The sequence below is a fragment of the Corythoichthys intestinalis genome, chromosome 6, assembly GCF_030265065.1.
Source record: "Corythoichthys intestinalis isolate RoL2023-P3 chromosome 6, ASM3026506v1, whole genome shotgun sequence".
In the NCBI taxonomy this organism is placed as follows: Eukaryota; Metazoa; Chordata; class Actinopteri; order Syngnathiformes; family Syngnathidae; genus Corythoichthys; species Corythoichthys intestinalis.
Window position 1 is genome coordinate 29394409 of NC_080400.1, and position 15568 is coordinate 29409976.

A 15568-nucleotide genomic window follows, 5' to 3' on the forward strand; every position below is an offset into this window, starting at 1 on the left:
AATCAGGTTACAGTTTGGAATAAGTACCAAACTCCTGCCAAATATCGCTGGAAGAATTCTGACAAGCGTGCTCGGTGACCTAAATATAGGAAATGGGACAACGATGTTTTTTTGACTTTAGATACCAATATAGTATGTATGTGTACAGTGTTTGATGCTTATAATTAAATGCACTATAAGGTTTGCCTGGTACACCAGACTCACCGCTGTTCCAGCTATTGAGTCTGGCCACCATTCAGCGGATACAATTTCCAGGGCGGAGCAAGCCACAGCAAACAGACAGCGGAGTGGACCAATCAGCGACGGGCAGACGTGATGTTAGTAAAACGACGAGGGACTTGCGCGCGGAAGTAAACATATGAGGAGAGCGGAGTTTATTCAACATGGCTAGCGCGAGACACTGTTGTCAATGACTCGTGTCGATGTGTTTTTGGTTATTTAAAACTGATTTTACCGTGGATTGGAACATATTCTCGGCTCTCCTGTTCACCATCTGTGTTGTTGTGGAGACGACTTTTGACGCGCAAGAGTGACGTTGCTCGTTAAGAACACGTCACGCAAATAAACGAATCTGATTTGTCGATTGATTTTGTACCTGCTCGAGAGGCCGTTAATGGGCTGGTTCCCAGACTTTTCTCTCAGTGTTTGAAAAATCCAGGGAGAACAGTCTGGCCGTGCCAGGCAAAGAGCACGCGAGAGCAGAATTAAAGACGCTACGATTTTAACGAGATATTATCGCGTACTTACCTTGTTTCGATCAAAAAACTCCATGTGGCATTTATCACCGAGTGACAAGACACAGCTGTGAATGGCCACAGCCAGATTTTTTTTGCATTTTATGGGTAAAACATGGTAACATAACAAGGGTCGCGATGCAGAAATCGCAGAAAACAAGCAGTGGTTGAGATTTTCTTTTTCATATAGTTACCCTTTTAAACGTTATTTTTCAATTTTTCTGTGTTATGATCGATTACTTATCATATAACATATCGTGGAAAATGTGACGGTAACCAAAAAAAATACAATTAAGTGATAGTTATGAGGTAGAAAACCGTGACTTTTTTACAGACGTCAAATTTTTCATTGTGACGTAATTTGTTTAAAAGTTTAAAATATGCAAGTGAATAATTTTTTAAATTCGTTTTTTTTATGAATATAATTACTAAATATTATATAATTAAATATAATACTTACATTCTTTTTATGGCTAGGTTGAAACAAAAGCGGTTGCGACTTCTGTGAACGGGGGTTTTCAGGGTAAAACGGACAAATAAATAATAGTTCGGGGGCTTAATGCGTCATGAATCTGCTATGACAGCATATAGACATATTGTTCTGTCAAACACAACATTTGTTTTGGCTTAAAATACTGCAGTTTCTTTTAAAAAGGAGTGCAAGAGCAGAAACTGCTTTTTCAGTCTTGTCTGTTTTCCGCCATATATATGGCGAGACCCCCAGTTTGGCCAGATTTCAAAATTGTCCTATATACATGTGCGATACATCATTGGAAGGTTTAAAATGTGAATTTTCCCGGTGAAGAAAAATTTTGAACAGGAGGGCATTTAAAAAAAAAAAAAAAAGAAACAGCAAAACCCTAACAAGAAGTGAGAGCACGCGAGAGCAGAATTAAAGACGCCATGATTTTAACGAGATATTATCGCGTACTTACCTCTTTTCGATCCCAACACTCCATGCAGCATGTATCACCGAGTGTCAAGACACAACTGTGAATGGCCACAGCCGGATTTTTGGCGGATTTTATGGGTAAAACATGGTCATATAACAAGGGTCGTGATGCAGAAATCGCAGACATCAAGGAGTGGTAGAGAAGTTCATTTTCATGTATTTACTCTTTTAAACGTTTTTTACCCAATTTTTCTTTGTTTGGATTGATCATTTATCCTCTAACATATCGGAGAAAATGCGACAGTAACAAAAAATGCAATTAAGCCATAGTTATAAGGTGGCTTTCTTACAGAGACCATTTTTTTCATTGTGATGTAATTTGTTCAAAATATGCAAGTGAAAAATTGTTTAAAGTCGTTTTTTTTTTTTTTTTAAACGAAATATTACACATCAATTATCGATTCTAAGCTAAAAATGACAGACATTTTGAATAATAAATGTAATTAATTACCTTTGTCTTATGGCTGGGTTGAAACAAAAGCGGTTGCACGACGTCTGTAGACGGGGGTTTCCAGGGTAAAACGGACAAATTAAAAATAGTTCGGGAGCTTAGGGGTGTCAAATGATTAAAATTTTGAATCGAGTTAATTACAGCTTAAAAATTAATCGTAATTAATCGCAATTAATCACAATTCAAACCATCTATAAAATATGCCATATTTTTCTGTAAATTATTGTTGGAATGGAAAGATGAGACACAAGATGGATATATACATTCAACATACAGTACATACGGACTGTATTTGTTTATTATAACAATAAATCAACAAGATGGCATTACCATTATTAACATTCTGTTAAAGCGATCCATGGATAGAAAGACTTGTAGTTCTTAAAAGATGAATGTTAGTACAAGTTATAGAAATTTCATATGAAAACCCTTCTTAATGTTTTCATTTTAATAAAATTTGGAAAATTTTCAATCAAAAAATAAACTAGTAGCCCGCCATTGTTGACGCTAGAGCTGTCCCGACTAGTCGACATAGTCGACGTCATCGATGACGTAAATCCGTCGACGAGCACAACATCCCGTCGACGGTTAATGAAGGGTTAAAAAAATATATGCGCGGAAAGTTCATAATGTCAGATGCTCTGTATGCAAGCGGGGAAAGCGACACAAAGCCAAAAAAGCGCACCAGAGTGTCCAAAACATTGACTTATTTCAAAGAAACAAAGGAGCGTACACTCTTCCGTCCTGTCTCTTCAATGCCAAGCTTGGCTGCACGTAGGCCGTGAATAAACACCTCAAGCGCCGTAACCCAGTTTGTAATTTTTTTTTTTTTTTTTGTCTTTTCATTTTTTGTACACTAGAGGGTGCTGTCGCCTTACTAAATAATAATGTTTCATTGACAATGGGCCTATAAGTGCTATTAGTATTGTTCTTAATGCTAACTGAAAGGTTTATTTCATGTTATGGTTTATTTTATGGTATAGAAAATTATATAAGGTTAAAAGGTCATAAATATATACAGTATATATACAGTGATTGCTCTTAAGGGAGAGATTGTCAATGATAAGGTAATAAATTAAGGTAAAGGCAATTCATATAGGCAATTCATTGATATATAAGGTTTAAAAGGAAAAAGGTGAAAAGTTTTCGTTAATTTCTAATTGTGTTGTTTTATTTGTGTGCACCGTAGCTTTTACAGTGTGATTATATCAAGGATGGAATAAAAGTTGTAAACCATCAGTTTAAGAGACCATCTTTTCAATCGGGATGCTACACTAGTTAATTCTATCAGCATTTGAACTCATTGTTTATTTGTGATTTATTATTGTTATTTACGTATTTATTTGTACTTTAATAAATAATTTAAGTGTTCCAATATGTTTTTTGTGAATTGATAAGCGTCAACAAAAATTTCATTGCTAAATTAGGAAACAAAAAAAAAAATATATATATATATATATATATTTTAAATTATTAGATTAGTCGACTAATCGTAAAAATAGTCGGCTGACTAATCGGGAGAAAATTAGTCGTTTGGGACAGCCCTAGTTGACGCCAACAATTACTTACACAATGCTCATGGGTGCTGAAGCCTATAAAATCAGTCGCACCCAAGCGCCAGCAGAGGGCGACAAAACTCCGAAAAACACAACAAGTACACATTTCACTGTGCTGTCGTTTTAATGTTTGAGCGGGGCATGTGCGTTAATTGCGTCAAATATTTTAACGTGATTAATTTAAAAAAATAATTACCGCCCGTTAACGCGCTTATTTTGACAGCCCTTATATATATATACATATATATAATATATACAGTATATATAGCGATATTAATACAAGAAGAATTTTCACTTTGGTTGAGTCACCATGACCACATTGTAGTCATATACTGTAGTTATACCGTTTAATCCAGGCTAAGGGGCTTCGTTGTATATAAAAGGATCCAGGAGGCCATGTTTCTGCACATTTGCTGCTTTTATGAAGCAAAACAAAAATTGACGTGTTAAAAAATAACACAGTCAAAAAAAAAAAAGCACATCCTGCAATTGGACAATTGCGCATGCGGACATTGCGATGGCGATTTTCAAAGGCTATATTGTGCAGGCCTAACTTGCATGCTCAATTTCGTGGCAACTGGACACACTGTGGTGGGTTTTAATACATTCCAATCAAATCGTAACAGTCAAATCATCATAATTTGCCATAAAAGTTCACTGGTGTGCCATTTTCTGAATAATGATCTTATGCCGGATTTGATGTCAGTTGCACTGGTGGTGGGTGGGAAAATATAACATTCTCAAGGGTGTCTCAGGTTCCAAGGCCGCAAAGTTCTGCACATACTTCATTCGAAGAAATTTTAACTCTAACAATTTACTGTCATTTTTCTGTCTTTTGTAACCTTGTAAAATTGCTTGGGGATTAGGTGGAATCCCTGGGAGATGTTCAGTCAGGTTTGACCATTGGAAATGCCAGCACTGCCCCGAAGTGATGTCTGTTGCTAATATTTTTCAACACACTTGGGAGTTTTTTTTTACACAAAATGGACAAAAAGTCACAATTTTATACTTGTGCAATGCTTGTGATAATTAATGGTCTGATAATAGTAATTATGACATCATTTCAACAAATCCAATAACATTATTAATTGGACCGATCATATGTACTGTAATATTTTTGGCACTGTGTCGGTGGATTGGGATGTGTGCGTTTGTAAATCAAGCGCTCCCTTTCTGTGACGTCAAACTCAAGTATACCGCACGGCTGGCGCGAAAAGAAAAGGTGGATTGGGATGTGTGCGTTTGTAAAGCAAGTGCTCCCTTTCCGTGAGATCACGCTCAAGTGTGCCGCATGACGGGCGAGAAACACATCTTAAATAAGCCACTTAAAAGATGACAATTGCTTCGATGGTGTTTTAAAAGAGTACGAGGAAGCGTGAGCTGCGAATGAAGCTACTCGTCCAATTCCCAAAAATTCCAGAGCCAGCTAATAAGCCGGGGTTGTACCATTTAACGAGGCCTTTGAAAAATTTTACAAAGATGACCGAGGGCTATAGCGATCACAAACATGATCACAGAAATGATGGCGCTAGACAACCGACCCCCTTCCCTCGTCGAAGATTCAGTCATTTGGAGCCAGGTTCATCATTCCAAGCCGCCGCCACTTTTCATATGAATGCAAAGTATGATGAGATTGCCACACGCTTCCATACTTCGATCGGCAACCATGCCCGGCACATAGGTTTTTACGCCGGACATACAGTATAGACGTGTAATGTTAGTCCTGTCAGTATGCTTGGTAGGATTTCGTACTATGCAGAGAAGAAACTTCATACTTTATTGAAAATGGGTTCACTCACTGCCGTTGATATTGATTATTATAAGGCAAGCCATTAATCCCTTTTGTTCTACCATATTTTTTTATGAGGAATAGTTCTTGTCCTGTAGCACCAAATATTTTTGTCTGATGACAAAGCACAATACCTGTTGGGTTTATTTTTTTTAACTCGGTGCTCATTGTTCAGGAAACACATCTTCATTTATATTGATTAATTGATTGTGATTAACTCAAATTATATTTCAAAAAATAAATATTGGCACTTTATTTGAAGTCAAGACTGTTCTTGCTTTTGTTTTGTTCATTATAATAATGTTCATGTCATTATGAAAAATCTGGTTAGGTCAAAGGCAAATCTGTGTTAATTCCACCACTAGTTTTTTTTAACCTCCAGGTGTTCAAAAACTCGGGTGAATATACATTTAAAAAGTTATATATTTATTTTCGGTTATCGATATCGGTATCGGCTTTGAGGAGCAGGAACTTATTGTTGTCAGTATCGGTTTAAAAAATGGATATCGCGCACCCCTACAATTTTAACATGTTAGGGGCAACTCTGCGACACGAAGACGCAATGACTGTGTTGCGGAGTTGCATATGGTGTCGGCGAAGACGAAAGGGGAAGACGAAAAATTCTGAATCCTGCATCCCAAGTGGAAGAATTCGATTGCGGGAGCTTAAGGGAGGCTATCTCTGCATGCATATCAAAGGGTCCCGCGGCGCGACACCGCGCCGATAACGTCAGCACTCATACACGTCACATTGGGAGTGCGCAGCGGTGCTACCAAACATTATAAACAGCAAGTATGGTGGAATTTCAGCTTTAATTTACTGTTAATAATATTAATAATATTTTTGAATTAAAGATGTTGAATGTTTCCATTTTTGTGCCTTTTCGAACAAAAGAAAAATGCCATCGCTTCGAGCGGGCAGGCATATTGTTTTTCCGGGCTGAGGAACTTTGGTGGGGTCAAACTGCATCATTCGCTGTCGCCTTGTAAATCTGCACTGCCCCCTCGGGCCTGGCATGAATACTACATCGTTTTCATGCGGAATTGCAACATTGTTCGAATGGAGACGGGCTTATACAAATGCAAACATGAAATTTTTCTTCTTCTCGGAGAGTCACCATGTAAACAGCCCTTTAGTGTCAATCAACTGTCCGATGTACCTGTTTTAAATTCAAACATAATTGAACCGTATGTTTGGAATTGGAGCCATGTCAGCCAACCTCTTCGAGGCGAACACAGTTGACAACACTTATAACTCCAATGCGTTCTGTTACTGTTTACATTTAAATGAATTTTGTTGCAAAGTTGTTATAATTAAATGGTAAAGCAGTCACTCTAAACTGATGCATTGTATTAAAACATTTCACGTTTAAGAAATGTTTGTCTGCAAGTACTACCAGTTTCCTTCTTGGTCAATTGCAGATTACCTGAATTCACCAAATTCCATCATTTACTCAAGACACCCTGGTAGCAGATGCTAATATTTTCTCATTCTCCCATGAGAGATTACCGAACGCACCTGAAGCTTGAATTTTACTCGCATTCTTTTAGAAACTGTTCGGGTTTAGCTCTCTTTTAATGTTTGAGCACCAGACTCCTTGATGGCAGATTGTGCATCCCCTTGGTGTGCATTGGCCTCGCTCAGTATGTTGTGATGCGTCAAGAGGCAAGCAGCCATTTGTAGAGATACAGGCACTTTACTCTTCCAGACAGCTGCCGGAATGAGTGTACGTTTATCAGCCAGTCATCTGTGCCCAAAACACCCCCTTACCCCCTCCACCCACAACCAGCACTACCACTACCACCCACCATCCGGAATTAATGACAGTCTCTCCTCATTTGCACCCAATCATGAGCAGGGTGCAGAGGCAATTGAAAATGTTTACTCCAATCGCCAAAGCCCTCCATGTTCCACAAAGTGGCCCGTTTTCACTTTGATGGGATTCCTAATCACGGCCATGTTATTTATGTGTGTTTTGAATTGGAGATGAGCCTAGGCTAAGAAGGATGCTGGAACACCACCAACTTTGCTCAGGGCTGTGGAGGATTTATTTACTGTTACTTTCTCTGTGACCAGCAGATTGGTAGCAGAGAGTAACCTTGCCTTCCACTGCCAGATATTTGACTTTTATATCTAGGACTGAAACGAGCCATTTTGCTCTTCACAAAACATGTGAACCAATGGTTTTGCCTCATCTTTTTGCAACTTGAGCTACTTTATATCATCAAAATTGCAGTGGTAGGTCTAGCATATCCCCACTGATACAATAGGTCATCAGTGAAGCCACCTCTGAACAGTGTTGTCAATTACGGCATTAGAGTACAATGGTGTTATATTTTTTCAGTAGTGAGTAATCCAATTAATTTTCTCATTGTTGCAATGCCGTTACTGTTACTGAGGATGTAAAGGCGTGTGTTGCTATGCGTTACTACGTTGATTTAATGACGCGAGAAAAGTGAGAGACGCGGAATCACGGAGAAAGCAGAGTGGGGGTGGGGAGGAGGAAAGGCAGTTGTGACACCATTGCACCCACAATTCTCTGGGTGGCTCCATTAAGACCTGACTGTAGCCTACAAACTACGCCCACATGATGCTACGATAGCTATCACATGTATAAAGAACTAGATGTGAAATGATAAGACTCCCTGGCGTTAGTAAACAGTCGCCATCTTAAAGCAGTAGACTTCTCAGTAAGGCTCAATTGTAGCGAACCTTCCTAGCGAACCTAAGTACCTTTTTATTTAAAATACTCCTAAATCGGCAAAATCTTGACTTGAATCTATCTTTAAATGATGAAACGGTTTTGAAACGTTCACATGTCGAGAGTAGAAAGAAGGGAACTAATAAATTACGGGAGCAATTTTAACAACTTTCACTGTTGATTCACAACATGAAATGACTTCCAAACATAGCAAAAGTTACAATCTAGTTACTGAAATATCCACAATACCCCTGTGTCTAGTTAAGCTTAGGTAAAGAATTGGGCTAGGGCCAATTGTGCCAAAAGTTCACATAGTGTGACCTAAGTTTTTTTTTTTTTTTTAACAACACTGCCTCTAAATACCACCACTATCACCTCACAGGCCTGTACGATAAGCTTTTTCATCAGCAGCACAGGTGCTCGCAAATTTAAAAAATTAGGAGCACTTTTTTAATATACCTTATAGTTGCCTGGCACGGCCAGACTGTTCTCTCTGCATTTTTCAAACACTGAGAGAAAAGTCTGGGAACCAGCCCATTAACGGCCTCTCGAGCAGGTACAAAATCAATCGACAAATCAGATTCGTTTATTTGCGTGACGTGTTCTTAACGAGCAACGTCACTCTTGCGCGTCGAAAGTCGTCTCCACAACAACACCGATGGTGAACAGGAGAGCCGAGAATATGTTCCAATCCACGGTAAAATCAGTTTTAAATGACCCAAAACACATCGACACGAGTCATTGACAACAGTCTGTCTCGCGCTAGCCATGTTGAATAAACTCCGCTCTCCTCGTATGTTTACTTGTGCGCGCAAGTCCCTCGTCCTGCCCTCGTCGTTTTACTAACGTCACGTCTGCCCGTTGCTGATTGGTCCACTTCGCTGCCTGTTTGCTGTGGCTTGCGCCGCCCCGGAAATTGTATCGCTAAATGGTGGCCAGACTCAATAGCTGGAACAGCGGTGAGTCTGGTGTACCAGGCAAGTGTGCTCTCGCCTCCAGTTAGGGTTTTGCTGTTTATAATTTTTTTTTTTTTTTTTTTAAATGCCCTCCTGTTCAAATTTTTTCCCCCTAGAAAGTTGAGGTTTTAAGTTTTCCAATGATGCATCACACATACATATAGGACAATTTTGAAATTTGGCCAAATTGGGGGTCTCAGAGCGGAACTTCAAGTCGCCAAGTTTTTTTCCCAATATCGTTCAACCCTAACACAGAAAAGTGTTGTGGATAGAAGAGGCGTTCAAAGGGGGGTTCCATAAAGGATATTCTAGACTGCCACTGTGCTACAGGTGTTACAGTAATTATTGGATTGCTTCCACTTTCAGAAAGGATTAAACAGATGGATTATATTAAAATGCCAAGTAAGTGTATTGTCATCACACATAGTTGGTTTGACATGTTGAGGAAGATTGTTGGAGAATTTCGATATTTGACCACCAAACTCTAATAATTTCAACGATCCAAGCCTAAATGCAATTATGGGAATACCACTGAGGACACACTCTGGAATGTGCGCTTCGTCTTTGATGAGTGATGCTAATAAGCTCAGGGCTTATTTCTTAACAGTATCTTTGCACCCGGTCTTCAGTCAAGCATGCCCCGCTTTATCTTTTTTGTTTGTATTTTTCAACATCAAAATGAGGTTGTTTCAGTGACCTAATTAATTGCCTTTCATCTGGGGATGCACACTTTTTATTGGATAGGAGCGATATCTTAAGAAACACAGAACTAAACCAGACCAATTTTAGTAAAAGTTGGATTTTGTGGTTTAGGCGCCTAATAGAAGATGCTCGCTTTGATTTTTTTTTTTTTTTTTTTTTTTTTTTTTTTTTTGGGGGGGGGTCAACATCAAAAGCTGCACGGGCCAGCATCCAATTGCCTGAGTCAGCGCTTTCTTTTCAGCAACAAGCAGTTCTAAAGAACATCATTAACAATAAAACTTTTCTGTCTCTGAAGCTGCCTCTTTTTCCAAGTCATGTCTCTTTATGCTGCGCAGTCATTAGAGCCTGATCCTTATATGATGAAACGCTCCTTCAAAAGCAACAGGGATTTGGGTCTTATAGGATATAATTACGACTTCTGGAACCTTTTGAAAAAAGGTTTCGAAAAAAGTCACACTACCAAATTTGACAAACTTTATTCTTTCTTTGTAAAATCCTTGCTAGATTGGCTAACACAAGAAAAGGACTGAAAAGGACCCCTTGTTTTTCTCAAACTAAAAGAAGCTCACATCCAGATGGAAACTTTTTTTAAACAAGAAAATAAAAGGGGCATTTGTAAAAAAAAAAAAAAAAAAAAAAAAAAAAAACATCAAATATAGACAAGTTTCCTAGGTACAAGCGCTTTACTTCCGCATTTCTGCTCACGACTTTTGTTTTACATGTTCTCTAACCAAAACAACAATGAAGCTGGAGTGGCATTACTCATCAAAATCCCTAAAAAAAAAATACAATTCGGAAATACTGCATCCATCTGCCACCATTCTCACCATGAGGACAACATAGAGAAATGGCTAAGAGTCACCACGACCAAAATATTTTTGTATTTTGTTGATTTAATGGCAGTGGATGGAAACAATCAGGGCATCCAGTGCCTGCACATCAACGGAGTTGAACGTGTCTTAATACATGAAAACGTGAATTTTGTGTTCATGAAGCAGGCATGAAAATGGGTCCGGGGTTAAAAAGGTGAGAAGGGTGTGGAGGAAATATGTTCCGGTACACTGTACAACTAGGGCTGTCCCAAACGACTAATTTTCTCCTGGTTAGTCAGCCGACTATTTTTGCCCTTTTTTTTTTCTTTCACTAATTTAGCAATGACATTTTTGATGATGCCTATTAATTCACAAAAACATGTTGGAACACTTAAATTCTTTATTAAGGTATCAATAAACGCGTAAATAACAACAATAAATCACGAATAAACAATGAGGTCAAATGCTGATAGAATTAACTAGTGCAAAAAAAATGGAACGGAAATAGAATCAGAACACTGACTACGCCTTTCCAACATGATTCAAAACAATTCTTACAAAAATATTTAGCATTCATATTATTGTATACTACAATATACTAGTATAATAGTATTATAATAATTGCCAATCAGATTTTTCATAAAGGGTGTCATTTTAAAACTATTCTTAGTGTAAAATCTGAATTCTGAAGTACAGTATGTGGGATTAACTCCAGAAATCGTTATTTATATGAGGAATATTTAGTGCTTTTATTTTGAAATGTTTACCGTAAGTACGTTCGCTAAATGGCTTACAGCTTTACAAAAAAAGCTCTTTTTATCATTGCATGTGGTGTCATTAATCATTTTTTCATTTGCAAATGCTGTTAACCAGCGATTTTTCACGTTTGAAGTGTCACCTTTTTACCACAAGTTTGCATTTTGGACAAGACGCTGTTTTATAGCAGGCTAAAGGAGGATGTCTTTTTCCCTCATTAGCCTCAATGTAGCAATGCTAACGTTTACAGTGTTTAAGATACATGTGTTTCCTTATTTTGTAAGTCTCAACTTTTTCTACGGCGTGTTCATAACCAATAAACTTTTGTGAAAGGAACTTGAGTCTCATATGCTATCAAAGCGCATGTGTACTTGCACGCACAAATGTATGCACCAGACGATAAAACGCAGCCATGAAAATTACCTCCTTCATTTTTATTTACCGTGCGATAAATGGACTCATTGCATATCTCGACAGGCTTAGCAACTTGAATTAAACATGTCGTTAATAGTTAGATGGAATTACAAACTGGGTGACGGCGCTTTAGATGTTCATTCACAGCCGACGTGCAGCCAAGTTCCGCGTTGAAGTGACAGGAAAACAGTGAACCCTCCTTTGTTTCGTCAATATTTTGGCCACTCTGATGCACTTTTTTGGCTTTGTGCTGCTTTCCCCGCTTGCATACCAAGAGTCCGACATTATAAAAAAATCTCCTGCCCCCCCTCAAAAATTTCTCCTCGGATTTACACAATTCACGTAGGTCACCCTTTTTGACTTCAAAACGGCCAATTTCGCCGAAAGGTGAGCGCTTTTCATGCCTGATGGAGATGTGGAACCAAGACAATGCCACCACAAAGCAATAGCAGGTAAAATTCTGTGTGTTGCATCACAGCGAGACATCATTAGGTTTGCTAAATGTAGCTATACAACAATAAAGAAATTGAAAAGAAAACACTCATCCACTACAAGTCATACACAGGCTTGGAATGGAAAATAGTACGAGAATAAGTCGTATTATTACGTCGGGCTATGGTCAATATCATGAATATAGACCTAGGTGCGATATGACAGAGTAGGCAGCGTTAGCACATGTATAGAGGATTAGATGCGAAATGATACTCATTGGCATTAGTCAATAGATGCCCTTGTTAAAATCAACAGTATTAAAAGATCTTATAATCAATAGAATAATTCATACTAATGCTACGTCGTAGCGCCCAGCTAAGGGACGTGTATGGCAAAAGAATATGTGTAAATGTTTTCTCTGTGAGCTTTTGAAAAATAAACATCTTTGTGAAAGTGCCCTCCGGTGGAAATAATCTTCATCACATTCAAGTTCAAAGACTACTATTTTTATCCAAGTTAAAAATAGCCCTTTGAGAAGTTCATATAATTCATAAATTTCATATTAATTAACTGCCTCTTAAAAGAATCGGAATCGAGAATCGTTCAGAACCGGAATCGAAACACGGAATCAGAATCGGAACCGGAATCGTTCAATTTCAAACGATGCCCAACCCTAGTGGCTGACGTATCAAGCTACACCTCATGTTAACAAAGGCTGCACTGATGGTTAGAATTTTGTCCACGAATGATCAACGAAGTGATAAGAACAAACATACAATCTTTTAGGAGGATCCTTTAGCTTTAAATCAGCTAGCCACATCTTGTAGCTGGTCAAAATATTCCACTTCCAATCATAAAAATAGGCGCTTCCAGGAGTTCATACGACCACGCACATCTACGTCCTGCTGAATCCATTTTTGGAGATTCCGTGGGTTCGTCTGGTTTGATTTTGCAGTTTAACTACACCGTCTACACACCGCTTACTTCAACCACACTTCAAGTTGTTCTGTTTATACCAGAAGTCAGTAGGAAAAAATGTCAAATATGGCGCCGCCAGTGTTTCGCTCAGGAAACTTGTCTATAAGTTCAAGGGAAGGAAGCAAAATCGGACTAAATAGCGGTAAGAAAAGTGACAAGGCCTCTAATGAGAGAGGTCCCCTTTAGTGCCTTGACAACCAAGTGTTAGCCATGACAAGCAGTGAATCAGCCAGGACACTCTTGTGTTGTATTAGCATTAGCATCCTAGCTCATATTTTTGAGAGTTGTGCAATGTTCATACAAACATACAGTTGTATGAAAAGGGATCTGAACCTTTTGGAATTTCTCACATTTCTGCATAAAATAATCTTGAAATGTGATCTGATCTTTGTCAAAATGACACAGATGAAAAAAGTGTCTGCTTTAACTAAAACCACCCAAACATTTATAGGTTTTCATATTTTAATGAGGATAGTATGCAAACAATGACAAAGGGGGAAAATTAGCAAATGAACCATCGCATTTAAAAATGTATGCCCCCACTTTGGCAGCAATAACTTCAACCAGACGCTTCCTGTAGCTGCAGATCAGTCTGGCACATCGATCAGGACTCATTTTGGCCCATTCTTCTCTAATAAACTGCTGTAGTTCAGTCAGATTCCTGGGATGTCTCGATTAAATCACTGTCTTTAGGTCATGCCAAAGCATCTCAATGGGGTTCAAGTCTGGACTTTGACTGGCCACTCCAGAACGTGTATTTTGTTCTTCTGAAACCATGCTGAAGTTGATTTACTTCTGTGTTTTGGATCATTGTCTTTATGCAGCATCCATCCTCTTTTTAGCTTCAACTATCTGACAGACGGCCTCAGATTTTCCTGCAAAACATCCTGATAAACTTTTGAATTCATTTTCCAAAAGGTTCAGATACTTTTTCATACCACTGTATGTGATCGGACACACTTGTTAGTTTAACGTGTGATGCTAAGACACGAGTATTAGTAACTCGCTAAACCTTGTTGAGTGGTGCTTTATTTAATCACTCTAAATACGAGGCTAAAGATGATAGCCTACATATGTTTTTATAAATAGTAGGATAGTTGAAATAGGTTAGAAGTAGGAACGTAAAGAGGAATTATTCCTTCAGTCACTGATTAAAAAATGATGCTGTTCAGAGGTGGGTAGAGTAGCCACAAATCTTACTCAAGTAAGAGCAGCGTGACTTCAAAATAATATTACTCAAGTACGTTATACCCACCTCTGATGTTGCTAGGTAAGAACAAATTATGGGATATTTTGATTTTTAATTCTGGTTGAAAAGAATGTATCGCTGCAATGAATATTTTTTTAAATTTGTTTAATTATAGATTCATATTTATTTGCTCAGCAGCATCACTATAAAATCAAACAAGTGGGGCAACCAATTAACCTCGAAAAGACAAAGAATTGTTGACTGTCTAGAATAACAATGAATACTGCATGTCTCTTTTCGCTCATTTCAGAAAAAGGCCCAATTTTAATCAGCACAGATGAGCAAACAGGCACGTAGAAATGAGGAAAGGGAAGCAAAAGGGAAGCACAGTACCTGTGATGGTTTCAGCAGCTCCTGATGCAGCAGATGAGGAAGACATGAAAAGAAAAACATTTTATAAGCAGGGAGAAAGCAAGCAGAAAAACACTGCATGGTGGATGACAGAAACCGGGTCAATTACAGAATGTTTAATTTAATATGAAATTATAAACATATGATTAAGCCCCCACCCCAATTTTAATAAACAAAGGTCTTCATGAGTGAACCATATTATTTATTTTCCTTCCTTGGTTTGATCTTAAGCAAAAAGAACTTTTATACATGTGGCAACCAAAGACGTTCTCATGGGAAATGGCATTTTTGCTGAAAAAGGGTGGGCACCCGCTCGGAACGCTGCCCACCCAGCTTGGCACCTCATGCAAAGCCCTGGAGGAGGGTACACTCCCAAAGTCCCCACAGCAGACCTCTTCAGGGATTGGTAGAATAACCTCCAGCGAGATGGTGTCATTCATTTTCTTCTCAGCATTAACACATTATAATGATTTTGTATTGAAAATGTACAATAGCATGAGGAATTGGCCAGGGTTCTTTTTCTGGTAATTTGTTGCGAGGCAGATTTCACAGGGCAAATATTCTAGCTAAGGCAGCCACACAAAGGAAAATGGCTAAGTTTTCCTGAAAATGTCATATGGCAAATAAAATAGGACTTTTTTTTTTTTTTTAATTCAATTAAATAATTTAATACTGCAATCCAATAAATGTATTTATTGCTGCATACAATAAAAAATATCAGCTTTTTTTTACTCA

General features: G+C 38.3%; 1 protein-coding gene across 3 annotated transcripts in view; it reads right to left on the reverse strand.

Annotated features, from left to right (window-relative positions):
* Positions 1-15568, reverse strand: part of cadm1b (cell adhesion molecule 1b) — a 375267-nt gene that overhangs the window by 110107 nt on the left and 249592 nt on the right. For 2 of the 3 annotated variants that reach the window (XM_057839778.1, XM_057839776.1), the window contains exon 2: positions 14816-14836. The exons of the other annotated variant lie outside the window; for it this stretch is intronic. In XM_057839778.1, the coding sequence (XP_057695761.1) occupies positions 14816-14836 (21 nt within the window). The remainder of the gene's footprint in view (positions 1-14815; positions 14837-15568) is intronic. 3 annotated transcript variants of the gene reach the window in all.